The sequence below is a fragment of the Pantherophis guttatus genome, chromosome 1, assembly GCF_059756535.1.
Source record: "Pantherophis guttatus breed Tessera chromosome 1, ASM5975653v1, whole genome shotgun sequence".
NCBI lineage: Eukaryota > Metazoa > Chordata > Lepidosauria > Squamata > Colubridae > Pantherophis > Pantherophis guttatus.
In genome coordinates, this window is record NC_142063.1 from 31,431,448 (window position 1) to 31,453,083 (window position 21,636).

A 21,636-nucleotide genomic window follows, 5' to 3' on the forward strand; every position below is an offset into this window, starting at 1 on the left:
GGAACAATGAATCCTTTCAATGGCATAAAAAAAATCTGAGGTTTTGCAGTTTTTAAACTGGCACTGTTTAATGACCCATGGTACTGATAATTATATATGCATATAATAAAATGTTCTTATTTACTTAACAAAAGGGAGAGCAACTATGTATCTTGACTTATTTGCACAGGTCAACCTGTTCAAATGTATTTTGTATTTGCAATTTGTTTGACAGATAGAAATTCTTAAAAACCTCATGAAGTTTCAGAAAAATCTTTTTTCTGAAATTCAAACTGCAGGGACAACGAAGACTTCAGAAAGTCTGCTGTTCATAAAGAACAAAATACACCAGCAATGAAATAAATAATTATTGGGTTCTAGAGCAGAGAAGCTAACACAAAAAACACAGAAACATTTCCTCACTGACTACGGTATAAGAGGAGGAATTGTCCAGAGAGACTTACAAGATGCTCAGTTAATATTTTACACAGACATTAGTGGATCTCCCAACACAGGTTAGTGTGACTTGTATTGACTTTTAAATCAATATTTTTCAAGGTAGTACTTGGTTATTGGAAGAAGCAGGGAACAGAAAATTTGCACATGTTACAAATTCATTTTATAGGGCAATTTTTCTTAACCTGGTATTCTTCAGTTGTATCAGAACTACAATTTCCAAAAATCTTTGTAACCTCAAGGACTGAGTATCCTTGAGGTTAGAGCCCCAACACATCTAGAAGTATCAGATTAAATAACCTTTTTTTTAGAATAAAGGCTCCAATTTATTTCAAAATACATATATTTGTAAGATTTATTTTAGAGAAAACCCACTGGAATCTGTCGCATAGATGAATTTCAGATATCTCAAGCAATTTTGGCCAGTTCCTGTATATATTTTGAATCTGTGTCCAACTGGGTGGGGTGAGATATTGACATCAAGTATACAAAAGTATATCAACACCCCCAAACATATTTTGAAACAAAGTTCAGACTCGTGCTTATCTTTTTTTAGAAAAGTACCAAAATATTTCTAAACTATTTCATGACCAAGGAATGAGTCAAGATTTCTCAATCTGACATTAAGAAATTACAGAAAAAGAAGGATGATGATAGAAAGCACCACATTCAAAAGGGTCCACAGAAACTTTTGAGGAGCATAACGCTGGTTGAGTTTGCATGACACATCAAATCATAAAGTACCCAACCACATTTTAGTTTAGAGTTTTGTGCAATTTAGTCTGTGTTACCACTTTCAGGTGAGCCCTATAAAACCACAGAGTTAGGTGAAGCATGTGACACAAATATGTCCATTTAAGTAAAATATAGGCTGAAAATGACTGATTGAAAAAGTACACTAACAAATTCATAGCTCTTTGGGGAAAATTTCAATATTTAAAATATGCAAAAAAAGCCACTCAGTGGCTTGCTTTGCACTATAGTTGGCTTGTGCACACAAGCCACAATGCACACAATTTTCAATGCTCCCTTTCACCCCTTCACCCTGGAATCCAAAATAAATATCTTCCATTTGTGTCTGGCAAGCCTGAGGCACTGAAGAACCATCGTTGGATGGTTTAGATTGGAAAGAATCAAAGGATTACTAAACAAGAATTATATTTCAGAGGAAGAACATGAACATGTAGGTTACAGGCTTATTACAAGCAAAAAAATGTTTTCCTGTATGAGGAATGACAGAGTTGTATAATATGTGAACCAATAAACAAAATTTAAAATAAGACACAAAGCACACTTTGAAGTAAGTTTGTATAACAAGAGTTTTAAATTCTATTCAGACAACACTGACAAAGAGACTGCTTCAGAAATTTTAACTTGTAGAAAATATTATTGCTGACAGAATTCAGGAGAACAATATCCAAAATAGTTTTTAAAATTTCAAAAGCTTAACAGAGGAAAAGACTGAGAATGCTCTTTTAATAAATCGTACTGGCAAATTGTATAGGGAATTTTTCATATAGCCAATAGCCCTCTAAAACAGAAAGAGGAGCAAAATTCTGTAATGCATAAGAAAAAATGGGATTCAGACTCCCTTCCAGTATGAGGAAATATGGGACTGTTTCTATACATGCTGCTTAGATTACAAAGGGATTCCGAACTGCAGAATGAGTGGGCTCATATGACCCATTAAAAAGAAAAATATATATCTGGAACTAATTTCATTGCTGGAGCAAATAGTAGAGCATAGGATCTCAATATAACCTTGTATATGAAACGGTCAAACCTGGCAACCATGTTTCTTTTTTCACCTTTTAAAGTAACAAAGAGAATAGTTTTTATAGCATTTTACCAATTAACAGGAAGTCATTAAAAGAACTAAAGTATCTGTATTAAAAGATAACAGCTAATCAAGATTTGAGTTACATGTTTTATCAGGAAATCAGAGAAAGGTGCTATCTTGTTTAGAAGGCACTAAGACGAAATGTTTTGAAAATAACTGGCTCTCCCAATCTATCACATGGGCTAGACAAGCTAGAGTATGGTATTTGATGCAATATACTGCAATAAGTAAAATCCTTTCAGACAAAGAGAAACTAATGTTTCTAATTAAAAATACTGAACTTTTTATATAGGAAAAGTGTATTAAACATCAGCAAATAAAAACATACATGTCAATGGGCATGGACATGTGAAGTGTTTAAAAGGTTAACTGACTATAATGTTTTAACTATGAACAGGCCAATTCAAGTGTATGTGTGTGTATATATGTATGTTAATATATTAAAATCATATAACTTCTATACTTAACAAAGGACAAAGTAAACCAATGGACTGTTCTGCATTTTAACAGATAATCCAAAATGCAAGATTTACCTCAAGATATGCAATTAATTTCTCTCTGGTAGGGACTAATTTTTTTATGGCAATATGAAAAATTGAATAAATTTGATAGCATGAGTATAAAACAAAAACAAAACAAAAATGGAATTTCTATCACAAAACAACAGAGTACATGTAAAATAATTCTCAAAATGAGCAGTAATTTGTCCCGTTTCCTATCCACCATTCCTCCCATACTAAATCAAGAATTTCAAGTTAAGACATGAATTGATCCTAAACATTTAAAGGGTTTTTTTTTAGATGCAACTTCTAAATCAAATTAATAAAAGGAAGAAAAGAAAAATAGCAAACCAAACATTAACAAGTCAACAGTATTATTAGAAAAGATTTGCACATTATGGGAAACATAAAAGAAGGTGCTACAAAACCACCTATTTTAAATTATTATTTCAAAATCATTATCAAGAATTTAAACATGTGAATTATGCAGAATTTTTTGCAGTTTGTTAAGACTGAAGAGGGCATCAAACTGATTATAAGATCAAGGGCAGTTTATGTTATGTTCTACAAAAAATTATCCAAAAGTTCCCACTATTGTAGAAAGTGAAACTACTGAAAAACTGGATTAATAAGTTGCTACATTTTCATTTGCTCACAGGTCTCAGACATGCAAGGGCAAGTTAATACAAGTAAAGCCAAAAGGCAGAATTAGAAAGAGACGAAAGATGCTACAAATAGGTAGATATGCATGAAAATTACAAATGACACCAGATGCAAAACTGAAAAAGACTTGTTATACATTGTGACTTACGACCACTGAATTTAAATGAAATACATTTAGCATCACTTCACTGGTGGGAGAACCACTTTGCTTCAGCCCATGGTGTTGCAAGAGCACCATAAAAGAATCAGACCTAAGCAGGACCAACCAAGCTAGGAAGAACATGCATGAAAAGTTTATTAGTGCATGATAAGAGCCATGGATACTATGGAAAAAGAAATATGGTTCTTGTGCTACTCTGATAATTGGCCTAATGCTAATCCTTACAGACCATTCTATGCTGTGTTAATTTAGTAAAATACAGGGCAGAATGATAGTACAGTCCCTGCTACCAGTAGATAACAGAGTTGACTCAGAAGAGTCAGAAGCAAAGAAAGAAATGCTCGTTTTGCATATACTGTCTTAAACTTAGGTTGGAGCAAATAACCTGTTCCTCAAACTTCCCCTATTAGTTTTACCAGCATTGTTTAACATAGCAACTTTTATTTGAAGAAAAGAAAAATAACACAGAAAGTCACCCACAGCCAGAGATCCCCAACTTTCAAGTAACTATGTCTCTTGGATAGCTATATTAGACAACACTGCAGAATCTCGTAATGTTTTGTGCTATGTTGATAAAGCCAACTTTTTATGTTCACTCTATGTTCAATGTATTAAGTGAATATTCACCTAGTTTTACTCAAACATTTGATACATCCTCTTTGAGAATGAATTATTCAAGTTAACTATATTGCAAATTAAAAAGAGAGGACAAATTACATTCTGTATGCTTCTTTTAGATTGAAAAAATATGTGTTTTAAAGGCTTGTCATTCAAAGTGTAGAAGAAAACATTTCTGTTAAAAAATCCAATATTAAAAAAATCATTAAGACACTGGTATTTTTCTTCTAATCTTACAAATCTTACAAATACACTACAGCTTAACCAAAAAAGATGTCATCATGAGCATGCTGCTGTTCAGCATGCAATGCCACCGATAACTGTTTGGTTCCAGATATCAAAATAACTTCACATCCCAGCTGCTAATCCCACCCCAAAGCCCTCATTAATAACAATCTTATTTTTAAAAAAGGTAAAATCTAGAGTTAGTGGCAATTTTTTATCTTCACAGTAAATTGTTAACAAAGTGAGCTGTATAATGGTCATCTGTAAAATGGCATTATCAGTCAATTGGACCCTGAAAAATAAGTTTGATGCAGTTCTGATCTCCAGATAGCTGGGTAGCACAGAAAGGGCAGGCAGCATGGAATGCGTGAGTACCATGTGGCAATGGGATCTGAGACCAGTATTTGGCGGATTTTTCTGAGCACACATGCCCACAAGGGGTGAAAGCATAAGTTGGTGGACCAGCATCAACATAAAAGCCTGCCTCACACCCAAGCCAAAGAGGAACATATGGACCAACAGTTCTGCACATGGGACATTCACGCTCATTGGCTTCTGTATCACTGCGGTGTCCCCAGTTATGATAACCATGGACATGGCCACAGCTGAGGTAAGCCCACGGTTGTTTTTCTTCTACCACTTCTTTACGGTTAATGCTAGGAAAAGCCAGTGTATTCAGTCCCACGGGGCACTGGGGCCTTGCAGCATTGATTTCTTGTCGTAGAGCCTCTATGTGTTTCTGAGTTGGTGTGTGAAATAAGCCATCTGCTGTTCTCCACAAGAGGGTGGCCCCACATAGATCAATGAGAGAACCATCTTGTAGGATGTTGGTTTCATTTTCCACCTAAAACGTCAGGCAGAAAAGAAGAACAAATTGAAAACAATTCCTTTCGCAATGTTCCCCCACACTTCTGGAAAGCAATGAAACTTTCATTCTTCTCTTTAATGTCTTATATTATGATGAGCCATCCAGCCTTCTCACTCAGACAATGACATCTGTACAATACCTGAATAAGAGCTAGAGCAACGGGCAATTATGTTTTTATTATTTTAGCAGAGTTTTTTCCAACTTCTGCATTTTTAAGAGTTGTGAGTTCATTCTACTAGAATTTCCTAGCCAACACATGTCCCAATATCAGTCCATCTGATTTATAAGCTGCCCCCCTTGCCCGAGTCTAATAATTGGTCCCAAAGGTGCTTTTTCAACCATGACCTGGATACTGAGAAACTTCGTAGACATCTAATAATTAGTCACAAACACATTCAAATAATCAAACAAGTATAAAAATGCTTGTTTGAGGGCCTGTTATAAGGGTTTTCTGCATTCTTATTTACCATTGGAGAGTTTTATGTTGTCTTGTTCAATAAGATTCTTTTGAACAAACTTTACTATTTGTTTAACTAAAAACCACTTTAATGTTGCCTCTCGTCTGTGGAGTGCCGCAGGGATCGGTCCTCTCGCCCCTTCTGTTCAACATTTATGTGAAGCCGCTGGGCAAGATCATCCGTGGCTTCGGGGTGAGATACCATCAGTACGCTGATGACACCCAGCTGTACATCTCCACCCCAGGCCACCCCAACGATGCCCTTGAAGTGATGTCCCAGTGCCTGGAGGCTGTGCGGATCTGGATGGGGAGGAACAGGCTCAGGCTCAACCCTTCCAAGACTGAGTGGCTGTGGCTCCCGGCATCCCGATATAGTCAGTTGACTCCATCACCGACTATTGGGGGCGAATCGTTGGCCCCCACAGAGAGGGCTCGCAATCTGGGAGTCCTCCTGGATAGGCAGCTGTCCTTGGAGGAACATCTGACGGCTGTAACCAGGGGGACCTTTTGTCAGGTTCGCCTGATTCGCCAGTTGCGGCCCTTTCTTGATCGGGATTCCCTGTGCACAGTCACTCATGCCCTCGTCACCTCTCTCCTTGACTACTGCAACGCTCTCTACATGGGGCTCCCCTTGAAGAGCACCCGGAGGCTCCAACTGGTCCAGAACGCAGCAGCGCGGGTAGTGACGGGAGCAGCATGGCGCTCCCATGTAACACCGCTCCTGCGCGAGCTGCACTGGCTCCCGGTGGTCTTCCGGGTGCGCTTCAAGGTGTTGGTTATCACCTTTAAAGCGCTCCATGGCATAGGGCCTAGCTATCTTCGAGACCGCCTGCTGCTACCGACGACCTCCCAGCGACCCGTGCGCTCCCACAGAGAGGGCCTCCTCAGGGTGCCATCAGCCAAACAATGTAGGCTGGTGACCCCCAGGGGGAGAGCCTTCTCTGTGGAGGCACCTACCCTCTGGAATCAGCTGCCCCCAGAGATAAGGAGAATCCAAGACCTCAGTGCCTTCCGCCGTGCCCTTAAAACCCACTTTTTCCAGCAAGCCGGGCTGGCTTAGGAAGAAATTTTTTAAAATTTTTAAATGTTTAATTGGTTTGTGGTTTTTTAAATTTTGGGCCAAATTTATATAGATTTTAATTGTTTTTAATATTTGTATTTCATGTTTTTAATTCTGGCTGTGCACCGCCCTGAGTCCTCAGGGAGAAGGACGGTATATAAATTGAAAAATAAATAAATAAATAAATAAAATAAATAATGGCTAGAAATAATTTTAAATCATGTTTTTCTTCATTAACTTACTAGCTTGCCTCTTTGTTGAGCAGATCTTGTTTCCCGTAGAGTATATACATCACCGCAGACTGAAATTTCTCTCCAAACACCAGGTTTCGATTCTTCAGTGAACCCTCCTTTAGGATGCATGACTAGAACGCCATTAGTTGTTAATCCATCCATGTGTCCATCTGGATTCTTCCATTTTGCTGCTTTTTCCTAGACAAAATGTCAACAAGAAGAAATAAAAAATAAATTATTCAGGCTTTCCATACTTGAATTACCAAGTGCCTAATACAGCCAAGTATTAGCAACCTCATATCAAAGGATAAATAGAAGAATAAGAATATAGCTTGGAATCAAAAACAAATTATCAATAATTTGGACTAAATGCTGTATAACTGGTACTATTTTTGCTAACAATTTTCCTTTATCCATTTCAAATAGAAAATATGGATGTTTTAATCACAGGCCTTCCAATAGATGATATATAGCAGCCTTTTTTGGCTTTATCTGTAAACTGCTTTAACATTTATTATGAGAGATGCAGAAATAACATTAGTCAACAAATAATATGTAATTGGAACTAATTATCTGGGATTAATAGGGAAAGGAATAGGAGAAGATGAAGTCTATTTTGAGATATATAGCAATTAAAAAAGAAACCAAATAGTGTTTTCAGAGAAAGAATGGACAAATTCTGACCAAACTTTCAAAGCAAGCACTGTTTGTATAGTGAGTCAAACTTAGCTCTAATTTCTTGCTTCATTTTTTTTACAAAAATAAAAATGTTCCTCCTTTGTATCGATACCATTGGTAAATGATCTTATTATATTATTGACTGCTTTCTTTGGTTCCTAACTCTATATACAAACTAAACATATTTAAGGTGCTCTAAGTTGGCAGTGATGGGAGCAGCATAAACAAAGCCAAAAACAAGAAAGCAAACAAGCAAGTCAGCCAACCCAGCAAACTATCTACTTCTATCTGAAGTTCTGGAGAATTGCTACTAGTTTAAGTCCACAATATTGGATAAGACGATTAAGCATTCTAGAACGCTCTGCATGGGTTCCGTTTAAAGACCACCCAGAAGGTTCAACTGATGCAAACTGCAGTGACCCTGGTGCTCATGGGTGCTTGCTATTGGACACACATTATATCTATTTTGGAAGCCTGCAATGGCTTCCTATCAGCTTCCAAGTGCAATTTAAATTACTGGTTTTAATCTATAAAGCTTTCTATGGCTTGCTGCTATGTTATCTTCCTGTCCACATCTCTCTGAAATCAGCACCACAATTTTGATCATGCTGGGAAAAGCAAATGGTTGCCCCTCATTTTTGGGATTTCAAGGCCCAGTTGCACTGTTTTCATCACCGGCCCAACTCTCTGGATGTGTTTTTAGCCCAAGCTTTGGAAGCTTCTTAAAACAGTTTTTCTGGAGGTGTTTGGGTGCTTGATGCCAGATGCCTTTTGGAGGGCAGGTTTCTCTATTCCCACTGTTGGATTTATTTTCATTGTTATTGCTAGTTTTATCTTGTGAATCACCAAGAGTTAGTGTGTGATTGTAGTGGGATGATAATGTGGTATATAAATACATATATAAAAGTATGACTATTTTCAGAACTCTTTGTTCCTATTTTTATAAAACGGATGGATTTGCAAGAAACAGCCATTGCTCTGAGAGAAGCTATTATTTGAAGCATCATATGATATAGAGGTCATGTCCTGACTTATGTGAAATCTTGGTATGCTCACCCCAAGGAATATGTTTTTGGAAGAGTCAAATCCTGCAGCAAAAATTCTGGCTGTATATGGTGCATTCCGGTCACAGACAATGCGGCATGCAAACCTGGAAATAGTACTTTGGGTGATCTGAGTTTCATCGCTGTTTTGGCTGCCAGAAATCGTATCTGTTACAACAAAATCTATGGGGCTCTCTGTTGATCTGCCAACCTGAAAGAATTAATAGTATATAAAAAATTCTTAAGTGAAGCTCTGTGAACAAAACAACTGAACAGTTTAACTGTACTTCACACAAGCCCCACCCCCCACCCCCAAACTAGAAATGGGCATAGCTTAGGTCAGTGTTTCTCAACCTTGGCAACTTTAAGATGTGCGGACTTCATCTCCCAGAATTCCCCAGCCAGCATGGGAAATGCTGCTTCAGGATGCGAATCATCTTATATTTAATCACAGTTGGGAGGATCTGAGATAACAGATTTGAGGCTTGAAAATTACAGTTAATCCTTGACTTTCAACAGTTCATTTAGTGACTGTTCGAAGTTACAACGGCACCGAAAAAAGGGACTTATGGCTGTTTTTCACACTTATGACCAGTGCATTCTCACAGTCATATGATCAAAATTGAAATGCTTGGCAACTGGTTCATATTTATGACGGGGTCATGTGATCACCTTTTGCAACCGTCTGACAAGCAAAGTCAATGGGGAAGTCAGATTCACTTAATAGCCATGTTACTAACTGAATAACTGCAGTCATTCACTTAACAGCTGTAGCAAGAAAGGCTATAAAATAGGGCAAAATTCACTTAACTGTCACTTTGCAACAGAAATTTTGGGCTCAACTGTGTCGTAAGTCGAGGACTACCTGTATTACATTCAATTAAATAACACCACACTAGATGTACTGTTAGATGCACTTAGGAATGTCTTATGTTCACAATAAATATTGCAAATAGAAGATAACTGCATACAGGTAGTCCTCAACTTATGACCATTCATTTACTGTCAGTTTGAATTAATGATGGCCTTGGAAAGGATGCAAAACTTTGCATGCACACACACCCCAGTCACATGATCACAATCTGGGTGGTTGGCAACCTTTTGTCAAGTCAATGGGGTCAATGGGGAAGCTAGCTGGGAATGTTCAAGTTGCTGCCATTTGCTGAGAAGATTCCTTCTTGTCTCTGGAGGGTGGCTGAAGGAACTCCCCGTCAAAAGAGTTCAGCTCCATGCCTGCTTGGATTTCAGCAGAAAGCTCTTTTAGCCAACCCCCAGAGAAAAAGAATTCCCTGCTGAAAGATTTTGGCCTGCTCCAACATCCAAGCAGTCACAGAGCTCAAATCCTTCAGCAGGAAGCTTTTTCAGCCAGCCCCCAGAAACGAGAGGCAGCCAAAATCCAGGCATGATTTTCAGCCTCTGAGCGGAGAGGCAGTATGATAACGTAAGGAGTGCAGAGTGCCTCGGGTAGATGAGGAAGTCTCTGGGAGGACCAGTGCAGGCCCCATGTGGGTATCTCTCCACTCAGGGGCTGAAAATCATGCTTGGATTTTAGCAGGAAAGATTTTCTACTCCTGAGCAGAAACTCACATGCAGCCTGCATCAGATCTTCCAAGGTCTTTCCCAACCCCCTGAGGCATCCTGCATGCCTTTCCTGGGACTCTGCTTAACAGTCTGAGAGATTGCTTAACAACTAGGAGTGCCAGGGTTATGATCATTGAGCAAAACAATCATGTGACATTTCTCTTAACAACTGAGATTCTGGTTCCAACTGTGGTCATAAGTTGAGGACACCTGTTTTGCCTATGTGCAAGCCCTCAAAAATGTTGTCCCAGTATGTTTTATTTAAGAATATGATATCGCAGTGTATATTTGTTTTTGATAGCCTGGACTCGAATCAATAAACTTGCTACAAAAGTATGAAATATCTGAAGCACACATACACTTTTTAAAATCTGTGCCTGAAGTATGTTTTTTCATGTAATATTAATAGAATATTGCCACAGATGCAATTATTATCTAGAAATTTTATGTGTTTATTTGATTTTTTTCCCCCTTTTCTTTAGTAGAGGACTCAAATTAACATATACAATGCTCCATACTCCCCCCCCCCCCGCCCCAAAACAACTGTCTGTAATACAGTTTGGTCTGAGAAATTACTTTATTAAGTATTACTTTCTAGATCCATTTTTTAAAATTCATCTCTGGGTAAAGTAGTAAGTTACAGGAAAACATATCAAAACTTAGTACTATTGCTGAAAAAAAAATTCAATTGTATATTTTTTAAAAAATAAAATTCAATATTTGCCAGATGAGTTACCTGAAAAAAACACTACACTTCCAATTTCATGCATTGTTTGCCATTCAGACATGACGCTACTTTATCTGATAGCTTTCATTCTAATAGGTGAGAAATGTGAAACATATTGCTGAACACAGTGTTTTTCTCCCATTTGAATATCCATCTGACTTTCTTTGTCAACTAGGAGACCAGTGTTAGAAATATGCTCCAAAAAACAACTAGGCTGCTAACAGACAGGAAGGAGGGACAATCCCCTCCTATCTGTAGCCCACGTAGAAATTCAGGGTATCTTTTTAATGGCCTTCTGTCAAGCAAATTGGTGAAAAAGTGGAACAATCTGTCCCTCTCCATCAGCCCATTACATTTCCATGCTAATTATGGAGAAAGAGGCTTCCTGTCCTAGCATGGAAATAAAGTGCACTGGAAAAGAGGGGATGGAGCAATCCAATCTGTTCAATTGCCTCTGAAGCAATTCCTAGTTGTCCAGGCTACCAAAGAAGGCTTAAATACCAGGCTGTATCAGATAGTTGCCATAGTGAAAATATGTAGTTCAGGGCTGAGTTGCTGGGTTCTTGGCATTCTCTGAGCTTGCTTTTCTTCCTACAGACATTTCATTACAAAGCTAGGTAACATTATCAGTGCACAGAGGAGTGGAGATTATTGATTGTATAGGTGAAGTAGTTTGTCCGACCAGCCCTGATTGAGGCATCGCTTCTTTCTGGATTGCTTTTGAGTTAGTTATTGTTTCTTCTATGATTGTTCTTGTTTATCTGGTGTGGTTCAGGTTTACATAAGTTTTGTATCAGATGCTATCAACCACCTCAAGACTGTATAATTTCAGCAAGCATTATGACTCTCAGAAAGCCCAAGCTGGTTCAGGATTGCTTATCTTGTGGTATAAACACTTTTTTTTACATTCTAGATTAGAGTCAATGTATAGGAAGCATTTAATTGCTGAACAATGGTGAAGACAAAGGGAATATGACATGATTAATTCCTAGATGGGAGACCTAGTCATATGAAGCCAGTCTGAGCTTTTCAAAAAATAAACAGGAGATCAATTTAACAAATAGAACTACATGTTCTGAGCTTGGAAAATCACTGAAGTAGGGGAAATCGTTAAAAAAAATCCAAAGAAAAACTTGAATTCATCTATTTCCAAACAAATCTTGAAAATTAACTAAGGCCTTTCCAGTTGGACTGGGGAGTTGGGGTGCTTCTGTGGATCTGTTATACTAGGCATGATCTACATGGTGTACATGGACACACTTTCAAAATAATATTAAGAAGACCAAAGTATAAACAATGCAGCTACCACTAGTTCTCATTGAGAGAGCTTTCAAAAATTTATTTATTTATTTGTCAAGCATGTATAAGATAACAGGTAAAAGTATAAACATAATTTGAATACGTGAAAAAAATAAGTAAAAAGGAATATTAGGACAGGGATGGTAGGCACGTTGGTGTGCTTATGCACGCCCCTTACAGACCTCTTAGGAATGGGGTGAGATCAACAGTAGACAGTCTAAGGTTAAAGTTGTGGGGGTTTGGGGATGAAACTGCCTGAATAAGATCCATCCAAGTTCAGGAACATTATTCTAAGGCACTGCTCATGTGTCAACCAACTAATTTTCAAAAGCATGATCCATTAAGTACATAACAAGAAACGTTAATTAAATATTAATTGTTCAAAAGATCTGCTATAAAACATTTTAAATATTCCACATGAAAAACTCTTCAGTGGCAGAAAATGCATGGACTTGCAGTTACATATCACTATCATGAAAGTATTTTGTTGCATGCATTTAAGCTAGGAAACTACACAAGTGACCACAGCTTCCTAGTGTACATTCCTGTAACTTGTAAGATAACTACGAAATAGGTCTCTTTTGCAATTATACATAAACTGTATATTTTTCTGTACAAAGCCATAAACTGGACAGAGAAGCAATTAACATTCTTCTTCAGCCATTGTAATATTATAATTATACAGATTATTTCATACCAAATTTGTTAAATCTGAGAACAGTGCAATATTAGGATCAATGGCTATTAGCCTTAAAGGCAGTGTGACTGTCTCTAAAGGCCATCTACTAGGAGGCCAGAAGGCTTCCTTGTGTAGTTGGTTGGTTCTATGAGAAAAGACTGCTGGATTAGATGGTCTAGGGGTCAGATCCAGCATGGTAGTTCATGTGTTCTTAATATAAAAGACAGAGACATGGCACAGCATAAAAGCTTTCTGAGAATTACTTTTCATATGACAAATTTCCAATCCATAAGGCACATATGAAACATTAAAATCTCTAGGAAATCTATTTTACCATACCACACACAATTACTTTTATGTAATGTTAGTACACTTACCTGAAACATATCAGTATCTTTATCATGCGTATATTCTACTATAACAGTTTGATTTCGTGACAACGTGTAGGAGATACTGTGTTGGCCCTTACAACTGATGGCCTGTAGAATAAAACATTCTCTGCTTTATTTAAATAACATTTATACCAGGGAAAGAACAGTATAAAAAACTTGTAAATACAATTACAAACATGACTACATTCTTCAAATTGAGTTTTTAATTTTATGTACAGTACAGCATATACTGTAGTTATTAATGTAATCATAACAAATAAAATTAAAATAAATTTCTTGGAAACCAAGAATCATCTCTCATGTAAGATATAATCATTTATGAGTTTTTGAATGGGACAGCAGGTAGAAAAGACTGAGATCTACACTTTGATAGTTTTTTTAAAAAAGCATTATCTACTTCACAAAGAAAAGAAAAGAAAAGAAAAGAAAGTGCCTTTCTGTGATTTCATTCTATAGTATTATTTGTTGTTTTGTATTATTTTACATTGGAAATACTGCTTGATGAAGATTTTCTAGAGGAAATTCATATTTTATACATGAAAACCTATTTTTACAGATGCATTCAACATCTTATTTCAGTTTTTAAACCTACAGTATTTGCTGTCACAGGAAATTATAGATCCATTTCTTCTTTTTACTCTGTGGAAAATGCTATATAGACTACTGGTGTGACTAAAACAATTGAGCACAACTAAGACAAATAAATCTTAAATGCAGTAATCCAAGCCTCTCTCACCCTCTGTCTCAGTATATACCTAATTTTAAAAGGTTTATAAAGAACACCTATAAACCAGGATTTTAAAAATCAGGGTTAACTTCAGTAATAGTAACCTGTTTTATACATAGTGTTAAGGCAAAACCAAACCATATTATGACATAACATTATGAAAGAGGCCACAAATATTTGTCTCCATAAAAAGAGAGATATTTTTGCCTACCTTTCAGATGACTTTTAAATAGAAATAATTAGACGGCTTAGTATGGATTTAGAAGCTAGGCAGCATTGGGCATGGTTAGTACTTAGGACTGGAAACCATTATAACATACCAGAGAGGTATACTAGACTAAAATGTTTTTAAAAAGCAGCCTGGAATAAGACAACAGCAAATTTATTCTATAGCCATTCCCAAGAAAACCATATGGATATATCCTCGAAGTCTACTTTACTTAAAAAATTATTTCCTTAAAAAAAACACTGGTCTTTACAAGGCATATGCCCATATAAAACAGGGGCAGCATTTTCTTATTTAAAAACAATTCATAAATAGATCAAGCATCAATATTTTAAAGCACCAATAGATATAGTTGAACACTGTCATTTATCTGTTGGTAAAGCAGAAATTATTGTGAAATAATGATTTAAAAAGCTAATGTTGGGTAAGATTTCTATAAATGACTACACTTTGACCACACTTTTTTCATCTTTGTTCTTTATACGTATCAGCTACAGCCCCTTCCTTAATAAAGAAGAAAATGCTAAAACTATTACGTGATTGACAGATGGATTCAATGCCTGCAACATAGTCCAACAAGGATCTGTAATTCTTAGTCGAGGGAGCCAGCGTTGTCCAAAGACATTTCCGTGGTCATGTGGCCAGCTTGACTATACACCAAGGGGCACAGAATGTTATTACTACCCACCAAAGTGGTACCTATTTATCTATTTGCATTAATGTGCTTTTGAAACATCAATCTTCTTCCTCAAGGGAAAAAATATAGTCCAATTGCCTTTTGGAAAAGCACCCGTCAGTGTTCCAAGTAACACCCCCAACGAAATCAAACTCTGAGGCTTGAATTTCCTCAAAGTTAACTTTTATTAGAGATGTCATATTGGCACATCTGTGAAAACCCGAATCTGAGAGCTTCCGGGTTTTCCACATCCAAAAGAAAGTTCAAGACCTTGCCCCTCTCCCACATGTTCACCACACATCCAATCAATTGCTGTCCAGAACAGAAGATATCTCCTCATTCTTCTCCACACAGCTGCAGGACCCCATAGCCATGACTTTCTATAAAGAATTTTATTGAGACTACATATCTTCTTTTCTCTATGCAATCCCCCCTCCCAATTTCCCACAGTAGGATTTGTGGCAGGCCTGAAGCCTGAAGGCACAAAGGTAGAAATATGGCTTCCAGGTCTGACAGTACCTTTGTGACTGCCTAGTCATATAGTTAATCTATTTTAATTATTCTGCAAATATTGGAACTTATCAAAGCTTCAAGATATAACTTCCACTAAAATAAAGAAAAAATGTCTCTAATGCTCCTCTTACTCAGAATTCTATCTTAAACATAAACTAAAAGTTGATTTCAAAAGGTGAGCCAAATATGTTTATATGAATCAATTACAGAGCTGGCTATGCATCTGAATGTTCCCAGACAGACAGTATCTGCATCTGTTATTTTCCTCATTTTAAATGACATAATCTCTTAAATATCTCTTAAATTCAATCTACCACATGCTTAGCCACTGATATTTAACAAATATTTGTACTACAGATATGCTTAAGAATCCAGGTACAGCTGAAAAACATTCAGCCACTTCCAGTCAAGTAATTAGAATTAAGGATATGTTTGAAAGGTTATTTGGAAATAGTTGATTAGAGACTACAAACCAACCCCAGCTTCATAGATTGGCATTCTAAAATATCCTTTAGAAATCCTGTTTTTTTAGTTCTATTTTCTACTAGGTAAATTATACATATGTTCCTCCCACATAGATACAGGGTGTCCTTAGTTCGTAATTACAGAAAATTAATGTCCTATGTTTCTAAAACAACTATTCATTTAGTACTACATGTACTTAATCTTATTTCACTGAAGCCATTTGTACAATTCAAAAACCACATTCATAGGAGTTTGGTGCCTTTATCAAGTTTCTTTCAACATTTCTTTCTAAATACAAAACATTAAAGGGTCTATGAGTTAGATAACCCATTATTCTTGATGATTAAGTTAACATTCTTTAAAATGGAAGCTCAGAGGCTATTAAGAAGAAAACAAAAAAAATTATTCATAGCTTTAAAAGGAGTTCCAGTTATCTTCTATAAATATATAGAAGGCTTTTAATATTCAAATAGTACCAAGACAGGTACAGAAACCAGAACCTAACAAATAGGCAAAGCTAACAAACTTTTTTTTGTTATTATATGGACCGCTGGAGTGGACCCTAGCCAATACCCAAAATATAGGGACATAAACTCCTGCTAGCTTACCTGCATACCAAACTGAATATAGAAATGCAAAAAGCCTTGCACCACATACAAGTTATACCTCTATCCTACACTACCTGGCAAACCTATATTGCTGATTGCCAAGTCCTGCTCTGATCACAGAATGGAGAAAGAATGAACACTGCACAGTTAGTAGGGATATTATCACCTCAATTACAGAAACAGTATTGTTTACTTTTTTTCCTATCTCTTTCTCTGCTTTTGATCATTTGTCTCTATGTATCAATTAAAGAGAAGAGCTAGTATAGTGTAGTGGTTAAGGTATCAGGCTATAAACCAGGAGACTGGATTGTAGTCCTGCCTTAGGCACACAGTGAGCTGAATGACCTTAGGCCAGTTACTTTCTCTCAGCCCTGGAAAGAAGGCAATGGCAAACCACTTCTGAAATCTTGCCAGGAAAATTACAGGGACTAATCCGGGCAGTTTCCAGGAGTCAGGACAGACTGAAAGACACACACAAACACTCAAAAAAACTCTACCACAATTCAAAGAAGCATTGCTATATTTCTTAGCAATGCTGAATGTTTAGCAAAAGTTCAGGGTGCTAAAAAGATACTGTCTATTTATCCAATTATGAAAACCACAATGGGAGATAACACTATACACAATAATACAGAAAATACTACACTGATTTATGTTGGAGTTACATATTGGTCCCTAATTCTCACTTCAACGAGGATAGAAACTACAAGGTAATTTTAGGAAATGCATTATTTTCCTCATGGGATAATATACTATGCTTTAGACTTGTCTCATTCAATTACTATAAAGAACAATTGAGATAATATTCCAAAAGTGTTGTGTTAATACTCTGCATCATAAATAGTATTCTTCAAATTAGAAGTTATTAAAATGCAAATATCCCCCTAAAAAGAGACAGCGGATGGTTTATATAAATGCACAAATGATCCAGTCAAAAAGAAAAACCGCAAGTACAGTTTGGTAACTTGTTCTCTCCTTCACTATGGCTTCTCTGTAACGTAAATGGAGGAAAACTGCTAGGTGTAATTACAAGCAATGCAGAGGACAATGAAACACAAACAAGAATATATGTCATCCCAAAAAAAAACAAAAAAAACCAGCACCTGCTTTGATCTGTCTAGATAATAGATTTTTCAGACCAAGTCGCAACATAATAAATACTTTGCAGGTCTGCTGTCAACATTACAGGTGCTGTAGTGGAATGGACTCCTACAGCATCCAGAATACGGAGCTTTCTAATTGTTCTTGTGGCTGATGTGAAGCCAGAAAGCCTTCCTTAGGCAACATATTACAAAGAAATAAACAAAAAAAATGCCTTAAAGGAATGCATCTAAGCTACATAGTGAATGCCCAGGAAGTGCCTGGATAATTCTAAAGGGATTATTGGAGCAGGTAAAAAGATATACAAAATAAAATATTGATTCAAATGAACAAAACTGAAAATCTTTAGGAAGGCAAATATATTAACATTATATCTGTGCAAAATAACATATAGTATATAACATTATGTTTGTGCAAAATATCGTACAGCATATCTAATTAGAATGTTCCCTAACTTGCCTGAAGCACCAAGATATTGCCAAGAGAAAACAGATCTCCCTAGTGGAATATGGCACCCTTCAGAAATAGCTAAACACACAAAGGATCTATCCATTAAAACAGAAAAAAAACCTTATACTGGTAAATAAGACAGGCAGAATTTCTTGATACCTCATAAAACTGTTCCATTAGGAAAGGAAGCAATTTATAAACAAAAACTGAAGGAATCTTATGTGAAGTTGGCTATATTCTGATATTAATCCAAATTACACCATAAATCCCAAATGCCATTGAAGATTATGAATGCAGAGAAACAAATCAGTAAATAGTCATAAAAGTGAAGTAAATGATATAGAGACTTTCTAATAGAAGAAGAAATTATTTTGCTGGGAGTCCAATATATACAAAATAATTTACATTAAAAACAAATGTGACATTTTGAGATCCAGAGCTAAGAAATGAATGAAGAAGCAGTGTATTGTACACACTGAAAAGCAGTTAGTCTTACAAAGGTACATTAGTACCCAACTTTGTTGCCTTCTGGCAGAAGATACAGAACAATTAAAACACGGCCCACCAGGTTTCCGCGCATTCCATCAGCCGAGGTTGCAGGGTAGGGGCGGGGGGGTAGCGGTTATTATTAACGAAGGTCTGAGACCGAGGGAGGCCACTGTTCCTCAGACGGCCGGCTGTGAATCCCTCCTTGTGAAATGGGGCCACAGGGTTCAGATGGGTTTGCTGATCACATACCTGGCTCCCTGCCATGTGGCAGCAGCCCTGCCCGAGCTACTCAGTGTCATCGCCACGGTGGCGGTTGAGACCCCTAGGCTTATGGTCATGGGGGATTTCAACTTGCCGTCCGTTGGTGAGGCATCTGAGGTGGCTCGGGAGTTCATGGCTTCCATGACAGCCATGGACCTGACCCAGTTAATTCATGCCCGTACCCACACGGGGGGAAACACGCTGGATCTGGTTTTTGTCTCTGGACAGTGGTTGAGTGATCTCGAGATAGGGGATGTAGTCACCGAGCCCTTGTCATGGTCTGATCACTCTCTCCTTCGTCTCGACCTTCGAACCGCTACACCCTGCCGCAGGGAGGCGGAGCCGGTAAGATGGTTCCGCCCCAGGCGCCTGATGGAACCGGATAGGTTCCAGATGGAGCTTGGGCCATTCCCTGAGGCTCTGGCACACGCCTCGACTGGAGACCTAGTGGCCGCCTGGGATAGGGCGGCCGCTGGAGCTCTGGATCGGGTCGTGCCTTTGCGGCCTCTGACCCGGCGCCGATCTCATTTAGCTCCTTGGTTCACTGAGGAGCTGAGGGAGTTGAAGCGCCGGAAAAGACGCCTAGAGAGTAGTTGGAGGGCCAGTCTTTCTGAATCTGACCGGACACTGGTAAGAGCTCATATTAGGAATTACCTAGTGGCGATAAAAGCAGCGAAATGTAGCTATTTTGCTGCTCTTATTGCGTCATCAGATAATCGCCCGGCCGCCCTGATTAGGGTGACCTGCTCCCTGCTCCACCAGGAAGCGCGGGAGGACCCCTTGGAGGGTAGAGCCGAGGATTTTGTCCAATATCTGTATGACAAAATCGCTCAGTTTCGGGAAGATCTGGACTCCGACTGGATAGTCTCAGGGGGAGGGACTGGGGCAGGTCTTGAGAATGTTATCTGGGATGAGTTTGATCCTGTGACCCCTGAGGACGTGGACAGGATTCTGGGTAGACTGAACGCGACCACTTGTTTATTGGACCCGTGTCCCTCCTGGTTAGTGCTGGCTTCTCGGGAGGTGACACGAGGCTGGTTCCAGGGGATTATAAATGCTTCGCTGGGTGAGGGTGTCTTTCCTGCCGCCTTGAAAGAGGCGGTGGTGAGGCCTCTCCTCAAGAAGCCTTCCCTGGACCCGGCAATGTTGGTAAATTATCGTCCGGTCTCCAACCTTCGTTTTGTGGCAAAGGTTGTTGAGAGTGTGGTTGCGCAACAGCTTCCCCAGCACCTGGATGAAACGACGTATCTGGATCCGTTCCAGTCGGGCTTCAGGCCCGGGTACAGCACGGAAACGGCATTGGTCGCGTTGGTGGATGATCTCTGGAGGGCTCGGGACAGGGGGTGCTCCTCTGTCCTGGTCCTGTTAGATCTCTCAGCGGCTTTTGATACCATCGACCATGGTATCATGCTGCACCGGTTGGAAGAGTTAGGGGTGGGAGGCACTGTGTTGCGGTGGTTCTCCTCCTTTCTCTCTGACCGGTCGCAGTCCGTGTTGACAGGGGGACAGAGGTCGACCCCGAGGCCCCTCATATGTGGGGTGCCGCAAGGGTCGGTCCTCTCACCTCTCCTGTTCAACATTTATGTGAAGCCGCTGGGCGAGATCATCCGTGGTTTCGGGGTGGAGTACCATCAGTACGCTGATGACACCCAGCTGTACATCTCCACCCCGGATCACCCCAACGATGCCCTTGAAGTGATGTCCCGGTGCCTGGAGGCCGTACGGATCTGGATGGGGAGGAACAGGCTCAGGCTCAACCCATCCAAGACCGAGTGGCTGTGGTTTCCGACGTCCCGATATAGCCAGTTGACGCCATCACTGACTATTGGGGGCGAATCATTGGCCCCCACGGAGAGGGCTCGCAACTTGGGCGTCCTCCTGGATTCACGGCTGTCTTTAGAAGAGCACTTGACGGCCGTGACCGGGAGGATTTTTTATCAGGTCCGCCTGATTCGCCAGTTGCGTCCCTTTCTGGATCGGGACTTGTTACGCACGGTCACTCATGCCCTCGTCACCTCCCGCCTGGACTATTGTAATGCTCTCTACATGGGGCTCCCCTTGAGGAGCACCCGGAGGCTCCAACTGGCGCAGAGTGCGGCCGCGCGGGTGGTAATGGGAGCGACATGGCGCTCCCATGTAACACCTCTCCTGCGCGAGCTGCACTGGCTCCCGGTGGTCTTCCGGGTGCGCTTCAAGGTTTTGGTTACCACCTTTAAAGCGCTCCATGGCTTAGGGCCTGGTTATTTACGGGACCGCCTACTACCACCAATAGCCTCCCACCGGCCAGTACGCTCTCATAGAGAGGGACTCCTCCGGGTGCCGTCAGCCAAACAGTGTCGACTGGCAGCCCCTAGGGGGAGAGCCTTCTCTGTGGGGGCACCTACCATCTGGAATGAGCTCCCCCCGGAGATACGGAGGATCCCGGATCTGCGCTCCTTCCGCCGTGCTGTGAAGACCTTTTTATTCCATCAAGCGGGCTTGGCCTGATCTCTTCCCTTTTTAAAATATGTAAATTTTAATCTATTTTTAAATTATTGGGGTATTTTAATTTGTCTGGGCCAAAAAGTTTAATTTGATTTTATTGGGTTTTTAAATTTTGTGTATTTATGTATTTTATTGTTGGCTGTTCACCGCCCTGAGTCCTTCGGGAGTAGGGCGGTAT

At 39.2% G+C, this 21,636-nt stretch overlaps 1 protein-coding gene across 1 annotated transcript in view; it reads right to left on the bottom strand.

Annotated features, from left to right (window-relative positions):
* Positions 1 to 1,736: 1,736 nt before the first annotated feature.
* Positions 1,737 to 21,636, bottom strand: part of PELI2 (pellino E3 ubiquitin protein ligase family member 2) — a 54,488-nt gene continuing 34,588 nt past the window's right edge. The window contains exons 3-6 of the mRNA XM_034433466.3: positions 13,444 to 13,545; positions 8,794 to 8,991; positions 7,069 to 7,257; positions 1,737 to 5,285 (exon numbers count right to left, since the gene is read on the bottom strand). Of these exons, the coding sequence (XP_034289357.1) occupies positions 4,719 to 5,285; positions 7,069 to 7,257; positions 8,794 to 8,991; positions 13,444 to 13,545 (1,056 nt within the window). The 3' untranslated portion in view covers positions 1,737 to 4,718. The remainder of the gene's footprint in view (positions 5,286 to 7,068; positions 7,258 to 8,793; positions 8,992 to 13,443; positions 13,546 to 21,636) is intronic.